General features: G+C 45.9%; 3 protein-coding genes across 6 annotated transcripts in view; 1 reads left to right on the plus strand and 2 right to left on the minus strand.

Moving 5' to 3' along the window:
• The window catches only part of LOC103393860 (BOLA class I histocompatibility antigen, alpha chain BL3-7-like), a 9,714-nt gene extending 3,571 nt beyond the window's left edge, over positions 1-6,143 (minus strand). The window contains exons 1-10 of one of the 3 annotated variants that reach the window (XM_025064960.1): positions 5,975-6,143; positions 5,228-5,500; positions 4,475-4,659; positions 4,285-4,387; positions 3,868-4,158; positions 3,653-3,745; positions 3,349-3,390; positions 3,193-3,231; positions 3,016-3,033; positions 2,366-2,934 (exon numbers count right to left, since the gene is read on the minus strand). In XM_025064960.1, the coding sequence (XP_024920728.1) occupies positions 2,882-2,934; positions 3,016-3,033; positions 3,193-3,231; positions 3,349-3,390; positions 3,653-3,745; positions 3,868-4,158; positions 4,285-4,387; positions 4,475-4,659; positions 5,228-5,500; positions 5,975-6,071 (1,194 nt within the window). In that variant the 5' untranslated portion in view covers positions 6,072-6,143 and the 3' untranslated portion in view covers positions 2,366-2,881. Of the gene's footprint in view, positions 1-2,365; positions 2,935-3,015; positions 3,034-3,192; positions 3,232-3,348; positions 3,391-3,652; positions 3,772-3,867; positions 4,159-4,284; positions 4,388-4,474; positions 4,660-5,227; positions 5,501-5,974 lie in introns of those variants that run through there. The other 2 variants (XR_003052577.1, XR_003052578.1) reach the window with 2 other exon arrangements.
• Positions 6,144-6,687: 544 nt separating this feature from the next.
• LOC103393851 (uncharacterized) overlaps positions 6,688-12,677 on the minus strand; it is a 9,547-nt gene continuing 3,557 nt past the window's right edge. The window contains exons 10-16 of the mRNA XM_025065328.1: positions 12,430-12,581; positions 11,637-11,879; positions 11,271-11,336; positions 10,637-10,748; positions 10,133-10,422; positions 8,853-9,111; positions 6,688-8,620 (exon numbers count right to left, since the gene is read on the minus strand). Of these exons, the coding sequence (XP_024921096.1) occupies positions 6,948-8,620; positions 8,853-9,111; positions 10,133-10,422; positions 10,637-10,748; positions 11,271-11,336; positions 11,637-11,879; positions 12,430-12,581 (2,795 nt within the window). The 3' untranslated portion in view covers positions 6,688-6,947. The remainder of the gene's footprint in view (positions 8,621-8,852; positions 9,112-10,132; positions 10,423-10,636; positions 10,749-11,270; positions 11,337-11,636; positions 11,880-12,429; positions 12,582-12,677) is intronic.
• Positions 9,134-11,333, plus strand: LOC103393850 (RNA/RNP complex-1-interacting phosphatase-like). 2 transcript variants are annotated; one of them, XM_008330963.3, is made up of 2 exons: positions 9,134-9,325; positions 9,889-11,333. In XM_008330963.3, the coding sequence occupies exons 1-2, from the start codon at positions 9,276-9,278 to the stop codon at positions 10,676-10,678; spliced, it is 840 nt and encodes a 279-aa protein (XP_008329185.1). In that variant the 5' UTR covers positions 9,134-9,275; the 3' UTR covers positions 10,679-11,333. The 2 variants fall into 2 exon arrangements, with proteins under 2 accessions (XP_008329185.1, XP_008329186.1); XM_008330964.3 differs by having other exon boundaries at positions 9,157-9,415.

Raw genomic sequence — 12,677 nt, forward strand, 5'->3', positions numbered from 1 at the left:
TCCTTCTACCTTTGTCCTTGTCTCACGGACTCTCTGGAGGATGACGTCAAATTCATTTAGTTTTTCGTTGATATCAAAACCGTCCTATGACACGAAATGCGTTGCTTTTATTTGTTTACACCAATAAAATGGACTTAATGTCATTCAATGTTAGATAGACCAAATGACCAACTGTGACACCGAGGAGTGACCCACACCACGTTCACACTGGGCTGTCGCTCAGGGGCACAGCGGAGTACGTAGGATTTCCGAGGCTCCTTGAACACATCAGGAGTACGTGCGTTCGCTCGTTTTTGTTTTGTCATAAATTCGACTGAGTTTTCTACGAACTTTTCCACCGACATCCAATCACATTAAAGGATAAAACCGAGTCGTCTGTAACCAGGCAGGAATCGTTGGAACAGGTTTTTCAGGAGGGGAGGAGCCTAACATGTTTTAAGTACTTTTACTTCATCTGAGTACACGAAGTCAAGTTTTTGAATTTGACAGTTTTGAGGAAAATATGACAAAACAGAACTTTGTAAAAAAAAAAAAAAAAAAAAAACTGAAATAGAACAAAAGAGACAAGTTCACGAATAAAGCCGTGTTTTTACTTGGAACAGTTGTTGATCCGTGAGTTTCCCTTGGGACCGCCTCTTCCATCCTATTACCCTAAAACTCCTAGTATCACGATCTGGTACCTCTGGCCCGTCTCACCCATTCCAACTCCCGTGTGGACTGTTTCCCCCCTGCTGTAAGTGCTGATCGTGTCTTGTCACCGCTGAACCGTTAAGTAAAATTCCGACCAAATGTCTTCTTTGTGTCTCAGAATACATGGTCCTCAACAGGATTTCATCTGGTCTACCAGCACTGAGTGTCTATCTGTAGTCAATGTCCTGGTCAAGAACACACACTTAACTCGTACTTCCTGTCAATTTGTATGTAACTATGATACGTATTTTCCCGACAATTCCACTGATAAGGGTCTTCGTAGTGAAGGCGAAGTTGTCACGTCTTTCCCCATATTTGTAGGTTGCTGTTGTGACACCTACAAATATGTACGGTCACAAATTTGTGAGTTATTGTGTTTTACATGTTTTGGATGAGAATTAAAGCAGATGTGATGTGTTTTCTATAAACGTCAGCGGAGTGTAGGTCTGTAACTCCAGTGCCCTCCACAGCGAGCGCTAGTTTTAATATGCGACGTCAGGCTGACGTTCCTCAGACAGCTAATAGGCTGCTATGAAGAACGCATCCAATGACTTTGTCTCTTCTGTTCCTGTGTAAACAGATTAGTAAAGTGCGTTAACTGACCGTTATTCATGTTTAAGGACTGTTAAAACCATATTGTATGTGTGAATGAAGTCTGTTAATGAAGATATGACGTTGTAAACCGTGAGAGCTGAAGTAGCAGTAGTCCCGTTTTCCCGCGGAGAGGACAACTATAGAAAATGGCGGTCTGATGATATTTTCATCTGGTTTTGTGTCGCTCCCGTGCATTTATTGTCATTTGGTTTTATGTAAGTTGTTATCTGAATGTTTATGCTAAAGTTACTCATTCAGGTTAAAATCGGACGTTGATGTGTAGTTTACATGATAGTTTATATTATGAAAAATGTGTTCAAACAGGCAGTAGTATGGTTAAAAACTAAATAACGGAAGTTACGTGTTAAAAGCACAAGTAAAACAGTATACAGCTGGTTGAAATAGTAAAACTGTGACTCTGGGGACACAAATGTTTATTTCATTTATGTTGGAAAACCGATACATGCAGTTAGCATTTATTTTGTGGTGATTTGTGGAGCATGACGGCTGAAGGACAATGGTGGAATTGAGCACAAGAAGAGTTGATTCTGTTTAATAAAGACAGCTATCATCCTGCTGTGAAGAACACAACCGCTGACGTTGTCTCTTCTTTTCCTGTGTAAACAGGTTAGTAAAGATACATCTTCTGTGAACAATAGTGATGGGAAGACCGACTATTTTTATTGATTTGAATCTTTGACTCTCGAACAGTAAAATGAACGAGTCGTGAACGAATCTTGAACTAATCATTTCATTCGTTTTACAGCAGGTGGCGCTTTAGCCCTATTGTGGGCGTTGTAAAGGAGGCTGCGGTTCTCCGACACTAAATACTGAAGGCAACATGGTTTGCTTCCGCTGACAAAGTCTACAAAGTACACAAAATACCATAAGCAATTAAAACCATGTGAAAAGCTAAGAAATAAAAACACAGTGAACGAAAGATTCGTTCATTTTGAACGAATCACTCGCGAACTACACATCACTAGTGAACAAGTAACTCATCTCGAGGCTTGTAACACTGTTACTTAGCTTAAATTACCACTCGCTCCAAATTATGCCCATCAACGCTTTTGTTAACGCCTTGAATTCCACTCACCCTCCCCGTCGCCGACGTGCCATGGCAGAATATTCTTCTCAAGAATTCTTCCATTACAAAATATCTTTTGGTGAAAAATGGGGCCATAGGTCTTTCCCCGTGGTATGGTGTCACATTTCAGACTGACCACATCGACAACATACAGTAATCATACAAAACTTTTTACAACACAGACGGTAGTGCAGGTATACCAGGAGGTAGTGCAGGTATACCAGGAGGTAGTGCAGGTATACCAGACAGTAGAACAGCTATACCAGGACAAACAGCTCTTTGTCAGTCTGGTGGTGTGAGACTTGATTAACCTGTAGCGTCTTCCACAGGTTAACAGGTCAAACGGGTGGACGGGGTGTCAGTGTTTATGACCCTCAGCACCACCTTCCTGTCCTGGGCTGTCAGCACACTCTCCACTGAGTAGTGGTAGAAGGCCAGCAGCAACTTCCTGTACAGGTCGTCCTTAACACGTAGCATCGTCCAGACTTCTGTTCTGGTCCAGTCCAGACCTCAGACCAGGTTCTGCTGCTCTCCAGATACCAGGTTCTGTCCTCCATTAGCCACTAGAGGTGACAACAAGGGCAGATGTTAAATGTTAGCAGTATTTGTTGACTGAACCTGGATTTAAAAACTCATGTGTTTACCTTTTATCAGTGGTTTGTCTTCATACACATCAGATTTTCCAGTTGTAAAAAAACACAGAGAAAACAATTTTCACAGATTTGTTTTAAAAAAAACCCAGAAACATAAAGCAAACAGGAAGTGAAGAAATGTTTCCCTGATTTTTTTGTGGGGAAACAAATGTACAAACAAAGACTCACCGACCGACGACTTCCCTGAGTCCAGAGAATTCTCTGAGCCTGAGGACCAAAACAAACCAACAAAGACTTTTAGAGCCTGGAGGACGGGTTAACTAACTAGGTTAACTAGTTGACCATGGGTGAGTTAACATGCGGACTGGTCACCGTGTTATTCACCTTGGGAGAGTTCTTTCTTCTCGTTTGTGTTTCCAAAACAAGCTGTGGAAAAAACAATTGCACAAGAACACGTTAGCTTAAACATTAACTACAACAGTAACTAGAGGTTAGCTAAACGACTAAACAAGTAGCTAAATTGTTGGTTTTTTTTATTTATTCCAAAATGGTTAGAAAACCAACAGTCAATCTCAGCTAACTTGTAGCTATAGCTGAGCAAACATCAGCTAACTTTTAGTCCATGTGTTTTAGGCCACGTGTCGCCGAGCCTCAGCATCCTTAGTTCATCTCTGTCTCCATCACTTACTCAGTTTATTCTTTTTATGCAGCCAAATCAACAGCAGGGCGACGACCAGGAGGAAGAGGAGGACACACCCCCCCACAACACCGATGATCATTGCTGTGGACGCGGAAGCTGAGTGTGATCTGAAAAAAATCAAATAAAAACATTTCAAAAATCTCACTTCAGTTTCACCTTTGTGTCAAACATGTTCAGCGTGAAGACGACGTTCAAGTTCTTACCCCAGACCTTCCTGATGGGGGCAGTGAAGGACGGATGAAGAAGCTCACACCTGAACTCAGACGTGTCACTGGTTAAGATCTCCACCGTGTCCCTGCGCTGGTACGTGTTGTCGTGGTTCGGTCGAACCTTGGAGCTTCGGAGTCCGTTCAGCTGCGTGAGGAGTTGACCGTCCCTCGTCATCTGCAGGTCCACGTCTGTGGGGTAGAAGCCCGTGGCCAAGCAGTTCAGGTTCACCCTGTCGTTCACGGAGGACGATGTTGTAAACAGAAAGACCTCGGGATCAGGCAGCGCTGCAGGAGAAATTGAAAATGTGTTTAGAATCCTGCTGGGTCAGGGGTCGTACCAGGACCCAAGAGAAGAAGGTCAAAGTTCAAAGGTCTTCTTCATCTCCTCCACCTTCCAACATAGACACTTACAAGACTTTTGAAGCTCCTCCTGTTCTTTCTGCAGGAACTTCTCCATCCATTGGCAGCACTCATTCTCCAGGTAGCCCTTGGTGTAGTCCTTCAGGGCCAGCACCCCGTCCCACTTCCTTTTGGCGCAAGGAAGTCTGTGGCAGTATTGGCAGTGGATCAAGTTTTCAAAGATGTTGGACAGGGCCGGCACCCCGTCCCACTTCCTTTTGGTCGGCTCTGCCGCAGTATTGGCAGTGGACCAAACTCCATGAGCATCGTCAAACTCCAGGAAACTTTTACCGTCATAGTTGTACATGTCAAGGCCGCGGGTGAACACCATTCCCCCCGCTTCCTTTTTGGCCTCGCAGCCATGCAGCCACTGTAGGGTGTGCAGGTCTAAAAGACAGACATGGAGACGCAGAAATATTAGAAGGCATGAAAGGTCAGCAGAACAGCTGTGGAGAAAGAAATAAAAAGACTTTGGTCTGAACTAAAATCTCTGATTTTCTCCATGGTCTTTGGTCTGAACTAAAATCTCTGATTTTCTCCACTGACTTTGGTCTAAACTAAAATCTCTGATTTTCTCCATGGTCTTTGGTCTGAACTAAAATCTCTGATTTTCTCCATGGACTTTGGTCTGAACTAAAATCACTGATTTTCTCCATGGACTTTGGTCTGAACTAAAATCACTGATTTTCTCCATGGACTTTGGTCTGAACTAAAATCTCTGATTTTCTCCACTGACTTTGGTCTGAACTAAAATCTCTGATCTTCTACACAGTCTTTGGTCTGAACTAAAATCTCTGATTTTCTCCACTGACTTTGGTCTAAACTAAAATCTCTGATTTTCTCCATGGACTTTGGTCTGAACTAAAATCTCTGATTTTCTCCATGGACTTTGGTGCGGCAGAGTAATTACTAACTAATTATTAACTAAAAACTTCCAAAAGAACTTGTGACGGACCAGACTGGTTTTGTCTCATCCGATCCATCAAGATTCCGATGTTGATGTTGAACCAGTCCATCATCTTCTTGAGGGTATCAGACCCCTTCTTCCAGTAGTCCTTATCCTCCTGCTCCTCCATCCATTTCTGTTTGGGAACTTTGAGTGGATGGTCGTTGTCAAAGTAGTCGATTATCCTGCCGTCCAGCAGACCCATGGCTGTGAACTTGTGAAGACCAGGAGTGGACGGCTCTTTGGAGTAGGCCGTGTAGATGTAGGTCAGAGAGTGAGTTTCTGGAGAAGTGACAGAAAATCATTCTTTATTTGTTCACAGTAAAAAACAACAACGTTTCACCCACAACAACAAAAAAAACCTGAAGGAGGCCGAACTGGATCACACACTGAACTATGTTACGATTAATTAACAGCTAATTTCCAACTTAACTTCAGATAAGTTGACACAAACGAACAGGAAACCGAACTAAAACCTGAACCAAACAACGACTGTTCTAGTTGAAACGGATCGATACAAATATCGATACATCGTCAACAAATAAATATAGTAAAAGTGCTTTTAACACAGCACAGCAGCCGTCGACATGTTGTCATTTTTCAGGTTCGATATATCGGAGGCCAAGGTCTGGACTAAAGTCGATGTTTATATCTGCGCTACATTTCGCCTGTTTCCTTGTCCTGGACGAAAACAATATAATTTTAATCGAAAAATAAAACTTATGTTTTTTTACTTTCGATTTCGCCCGAACTTACCGCAGTTCACGGTCACAGCTGCGGCCAACAGAACCAGAACTGGAACCAGACACGATCCGAACATAAACACGTCCCTTCTCCTGTCGATTAAACCCATTTCGAACGTTTAACAATCTTTCAAATATAGTGTTTTGTCTCTCGATTCGGTGGCTCTTGTCTTCAGCTATTTCCTCTACTCTGTGTGGTGCGTTTAGGGTCCCTCGGAAATGTACAATTTCATCGTTTCCGGGTTTTCTGCTCTCGATTTTTCGATTGAAATTAGTTGAACTTAGTTTATTGTTTGTGGTCATTATTCTGACAGAATAATGACCATAAATTGATCCTTCTACCTTTGTCCTTGTCTCACGGACTCTCTGGAGGATGACGTCAAATTCATTTAGTTTTTCGTTGATATCAAAACCGTCCTATGACACGAAATGCGTTGCTTTTATTTGTTTACACCAATAAAATGGACTTAATGTTGATGAACAGTTGTTGATCCGTGAGTTTGATGACGACCTCTTCCTTTAGCATTAGCACAATGCTCTTCAAAGAGAGGTGTGACAGAAATGGCAGATGTTAGCTGTGCATTAGCATCGGAGTGTATTTAGCTAGCAGTACACAGGTTGATATGTAAATCAGAATTAATAAAAATGTAATAACGTTTATATGTGTGTGTGTAAAGACATAGGAGCTAAAATGTCTTCTGACAATATAAAACACTGTTGGCCATATTTATTTGAATAACTTTTTTTATTACAGTGTTGACATCAGAGGATGTGGAGAAACGTGACAGTTAATGATGTAACGATTCATCGTGAATCGGTTAAACATCAATACAAATCCGTGACAATTCTCATTGGTTGAAATAAAGGTGTGGTCCATCAAGGTGTGAGGAGTAGACTGAAAAAGTCACTGGTCAAACCGTGACACTACAGTGTAATGACTACAGTAGTCCAGTAGGTGGCAGTATGCTCCAAAAAACCCACATTCATCACAGTTGGATGAAGTCACTGTGCCCCTCTTCCTGTTGCTTCTTTACCATCAGCTGGTCTTTGGCGACGTTCTCTCCGACGTTCTCTCCGACGTTCTCTCCGACGTTCTCTCCGACGTTCTCTCCGGCGTTCTCTCCGACGTTCTCTCCGACGTTCTCTCCGGCGTTCTCTCCGACGTTCTCTCCGACGTGCACCTTCATGTGCGAGTCCACTGAGCGTTTCTCCTGGTAGCTCTTCCCACAGATGCCACAGCTGTACGGTTTCTCTCCTGTGTGCGTCAACATGTGTCTCTTCAGGTCAATTTTCTGGACAAAGCTTTTGCTGCAGAGCTGGCAGCCGTAAGGTTTCTCCTTCTTGTGAAAGCGCTCGTGCGTCTCCAGGGAGATCTTTTGGCGAAACCTCTTTCCGCAGAGACTGCAGATGAACGGTTTCTCCCCCGTGTGAATCCTCATGTGAGAGTCCAGGTTGCCTATTTGGCGAAAGTTCTTCCCACAAACGCGACAGGTGTATGGTTTCTCTCCGGTGTGGATCCTCTTGTGCACGTCCAGGTGCTGGCTCATGGTGAACCTCTTGTCGCAGACATCGCAGGAGTAAATCCGAGGTTTCCCGCCCGTGTGGCTCTTGATGTGTCTCCTGAGGACGGTGTTCTCGATGAAGGTCTTACCACAGAACTCGCAGATGAACGGCCTCTCCCCCGCGTGCAGCTTCATGTGTCGCTCCAGAGAACCTTTCCTTGGGAAGTCCTTGCCGCAGTCCTTGCAGCGGAACGGTTTCTGACCGGTGTGTGTCCTCATGTGGATTTCCATGTCCCTGAAACCAACCCCGCAAATGTCACAGACCTTGATGGTGTCTCGGTGGTTCTGGATGTGGATCCTCAGACTCTCCGCCGACGCCGACGCCTCACCACAGACCCCGCAGAAACACCTGGAATCGTTCACATGAGTCTCAGCGTGTCGGACAAAGTTGCCTTTGTTGTGGAAGCCGCTGCCACACACCTTACACCAGTGCGTGGCAGCGAGGCTAACTTTGAGCCGTCTGCTCCTGGCGGCGGACGGACCATCGGACGCGTGGGTCTCACTGTGTCGCTTCAGGTCCGCGCTCTTCGAAAACTCCTTTGAACCGACTTCACAGCTGAACGCCACCTGCTGGTCATCATCTGTGGCGTGGCGGAGGTTCTGGCTCGGGGGCTTCTCTGCCTTGTGGACCCTGACGTGCGTCACCATGTTTCCTTTCTGGTTGAAGCCTTTCCCACAGACGGGGCAGCTGAAGGGTTTCTCTCCCGTGTGTAGCCTCAGGTGGGTCTCCTGAGCTCGGATCGACGGGAACGTCTTCCCGCAGACATCGCACGTGCGGCTGCTGCGGCGGTGAGTTTGAAGGTGGACCTTCAGAGCCTGCGTGGAGTCCAAACGCTGCCCACATAGACCACACCGGCAGCCCGCGTCCTTCAGATGTTTCTCAACATGTTTCATCAGGAAGCCCTTCCTGTCGAAGGACTTTCTACACACTCGGCAGCAGTGAGACTCTGGCGCCACCTCCTCCTCTTCCTCCTCCTCCTCCTCGCCCTCCTCTTCCTCCTCAGCAGCCGGGCGGTCTGGAGGTTCTGGTTGGAGGTCCGGCTCGGCCGGAGCGGTGCTGGTGTCCTCCAGGTGGACGTTCACTGACAGACACAGCTCTGCAACGACAACATGGAAGGAAACTGAAATAACACTGATTAAAAATGGCGTCGAATGTTGGTACAAAAACAAACAACAGTTTAACGATAGGAAGTCACTCCCTGACCTGGACTCAAGTAGGGACCGGAAGTGGATTTATTCGTAAGGACACGTAAAAAAAAACACAAATATGTTTATTCCGGTAAATCGTTTCCCTGTAATCCAGACGGTGTTAACAGAAGTCCTTCGTACCTGCGCTGTCCGCAGCTGACACTCTGTTCCCCGGCACCTCCTGCTCTCTGTCAGCGGCCCTGGAGGCTCTGAAGGCGGTCAGGATCTCTTCCACGGCGGCAGAGACGCGCTCGCTGACCAGCCGCCTCAGAAGCTCGGGCTCGGGCGGCGGAGCCTCGGTCAGCAGGCGGAGGATGTGATCCGCTGCGGCCGCCATCTGATGCTGCACCGCGGCCTTCAGACTTCTCCTCCAGCGCGTCTTCAACATCCTTTTAAACGTCTATAGTTTTTAATGAACTAAAACAAAGACGCGATGTAAACAAAGCGACGACGCTTCCGGGGAACGGCGGCCATTGTGGAGTTTTCGTGTCGTGATGTCACTTCCACGTAAACACCGGGGCGTGGCTTGACGTGTCAACATGCTAACAGGCTAAATGTTGTCACATGTCTCATGGAAAAACATCTGTGACGAAAAACACAACTTTTGGATTTAGGTAATGACGTCACGATCATGACGTAATGTTTGAGGTTTACGTCTTAACTGAGTTTTCGTCGTAAAATTGCAGTTTTAAATTCTACATCGGGTAAGACATTTAAACCAGACTACATTTGAAATAAACGCGTATTTTTGTTTTCTCCTCGTGTCATCGAAGAGTTAACGTAAAAACATGACGTAAATAAAACGGAATGTTTTATCCACGTCTTGCTTCAATTCGGCCGAGAAATAAAATGGCTTTTCAGTCAGGGTTCATATGTGGCTCAAGCTAAGGCTAGCCCCCTCCTTTGAACCAGTTCACTCTTTAACCCTGGCTCAGATTCAGGGGTTTTATTGATTGATTGATTTTTATAAATTCAACACGTGGTGTCACGTGTCATTTCAAACCCAGGACGGTACATGTCGTTTATATCGCTCCAGTTAAAGGGACGTTTCACCTCCAAAAAAAGTCTGTGATGAAATGAATAGGATTGGACGTCATCAGTGACATCATCAGTCCCTTTGTCTCTGAAGAACCTTGGTGTTGTCCTGATGTTGTTTTTGTCTGTGGTGACGTCACAGGTCAGTCATGTCTGACCTCCGAGCAGCCACGCCGCAACACAAGGAGAAGAAGGAGAAGAAGAAGAAGAAGAAGAAGAGGGGGATTCCAGACCGGTGGAGGAACTACCGTCCTGTTGGACGCAGGGTTCCTGGTTCTCGCTTCATTGCCTTCAAAACTCCTCTGAAACCGTCCCTGAACCGCCTGGTCCCCGGGGCAGAGTCCTTCAGTCTGTGGGAGCTGCTGGACTCAGTGGAGGGTCAGAACCAGGAGCTGGGCCTGATCATCGACCTCACCGTCACCACCAGATACTACACCCTGGTGGACGTCCCCCAGTCCTGCGGTTACGTCAAGATCTTGACTGAAGGTCAGCGGGTTCCCTCCGACGCCACCATCCTCAGCTTCAAACGCGCCGTCAGGCACTTCTTGACGGAGAACCCGGACAACGACAGGCTGATTGGAGTCCACTGCACCCACGGTGTGAACCGCACGGGCTACCTGCTGTGTCGCTACCTGATCGACGTGGACGGGCTGGATCCCAGACGGGCCGTGGAGCTCTTTAACACCAGCAGGGGGCACAGTATGGAGAGGCAGAACTACCTGGTTGACCTCCTGCGAAACTCCAAGAGGAGCAACAGTGGCATGGACGTGGTGGAGCAGCACGTGGCCAGAGGGGGCGCTGTGGACAGGCCACTACTGGTTGTAGCCAACATCACCACCAGAAGAGGAGAGGTGTCGAGGGAGGACCAAGTGAAGGAGACTGGACCGCACCAACGACGGAGCGGAGGTCGGACAGCGGCCGGTCGGGAATGACCATGGGCCCTGTGATGGAGCTGCACCAGCAGGCCTCCTGCACCACCACACCTCGCCTCAAAATGATGCCCTCCCACATCATTTAAAAGAAATCAGAGTTTTAGTAACAGAAGCTACAAACTGAGTGACTACTGCCCCCTACAGGCAAGAATATATATATTTAGAGTCAATGGTTGAATTTTCTTTACTTGAAATTTTGAATCAGATTTTTTTTAAAAAAGAACTTCAGGTACAAACAGATTTGAACTTTATTTTATTTGTCAGTTAAAACAACATTATTTCTTAGTAGAAAAGCAGTCGATTTGAATGGAATTTTTAAATCTGTAATAAATAGATTTTTATTTCTGTTTCGTCTGTTTTTCACTGTTTTTAGCCTTTTCTTCTGTTGTAATGTAAATATTTTAAAATATTAAACTGATGAAACTAAAGCAGTTCAGTCGTAGCTGTAAAGAATTATTACGTTCTGTGATTCCACCTTCTTGACCTCTGTTGCCCCCGGTGGTATCACAGTAGCAGTGCAGCTCTGATCTCAAATCCAGAGTACTCCCAAGTACTTATTTGTACTACATGACCATGTGTTTTTCTGGAGTTATCTTTCTTCTTCTTCTTCTTCTTCTTCTTCTTCTTTCACTTCTTTCTCTTCACAGACGTCTTTCTCCTGAAAAACACAGTTTGAGATTTTCTGCAATTTCTTTAGATTTTTTTTTTTTTACATTTGCCTGATTTTTACGACCGTTCAGTCACTAGATAAACTAGTTAAACTAGTTAAACTGGAACCACAGCCTTAAAAACCTGGCAGTTGAGGAAAATGCTAAAAATGCTAACAGCTAGCCACAGGAAGTAGCCACAACAGTGAAAAAGGACAAAAACAGCTGCAGGTTAGCACAGCAGCAGCTAAAAGCTAGCTGAAATAGCTAAAGGTTAGCTCAGAGATGAGGCTCAGACAGAAGAGGTTCACCTGGTTCTCCTCCTCCTCCTTCTCCCTCCTCCTCCTCAGCTCCGCCTCCACTATGTTGTAGAAGTTGTTCTCTGCGTTGCTGATCAGCTGATCGGGACTATCCTCCCCCTCCTCTCGCGCCCCTCCTCCTCCTCCTCCCCCCTCCTCTTCGCGGCTCTGGGCCGAGCGACTCCTCTCCTTCAGGCGGATCTCCTTTTGTCGAGCCTCCAGGATTTTCTCCCTCTTGGTTTCGCGCTCAAACATCTGAAGACAAACAGACAGAAATGGGGTGGTCATGCGAAGGGCAGGTGGCGCTGTGGCACTGTTACTGTTAGTCAGACTTATTTTATGACATCATGTCTGTTTGTCAGGACACAACCCAGCTTTTAGAAAAATGTCAGCTAAAGGTTAGCAACAGAAACAGCCTTTATCCACATGTAGCAACCTAGCTATGAATGGCTAACACGAGGCCCAGGAGTAGTTGAACCATGACTACATCCATAGTGTAGCGGTTAGCGGTTAGCCCTCAGAAGCAGAGAGTCCTGGGTTCAATTCCCAGAGCATATCTGCTGCTAACACAACAATTTCCCAAATAGGGGATCAATATAGTACAAATGTATTTATTTATTTAAAGGTTAGCCATAGTTGGCTAATGGTTTAGACACTGTTGAGTAGTTAGCCATGTGTAAGGCTAACAAAGCTAAACGTTAGCCACAGGAATATTTGTGGAATGAGCTCAAATCTCTGGAACGACAGAATCAGAACTGTTAGCATGCTACACCTCAGCACATGCTAACTGTCGGGGGGTTCTTACAGCAGCTAGCAGACTCTTCTCATTTTTCTGGAGGGTGGAGAGTCCAGGGCAGATCTCCAGCAGCGTGGCGCCGCCCTGCTGGGATCCACAGGCCAAAAAGCGTCCGTTGTCCTGGACTCGAAGGCTGTACAGAGCCTGGTCACAGACCTGAGGGCCAGCAGAGGGAGACAGCACACAATGCTAACAGAGCTAATGCTAGGAGAGGCTACGTCAGGGACTTATCCAGAGAAGGTTCCAGGTGGACCTTG

This window comes from Cynoglossus semilaevis, chromosome 18 (assembly GCF_000523025.1).
Source record: "Cynoglossus semilaevis isolate Cse_v1.0 chromosome 18, Cse_v1.0, whole genome shotgun sequence".
NCBI lineage: Eukaryota > Metazoa > Chordata > Actinopteri > Pleuronectiformes > Cynoglossidae > Cynoglossus > Cynoglossus semilaevis.

Coding starts and splice junctions, on each gene's coding strand:
- LOC103393850 (XM_008330963.3), top strand. CDS start 9,276: ATGTCTCATGGAAAAACATCTGTGACGAAAAACACAACTTTTGGATTT. Junction 9,326..9,888: donor AACACAACTTTTGGATTTAG/GTAATGACGTCA, acceptor GTGACGTCACAG/GTCAGTCATGTCTGACCTCC.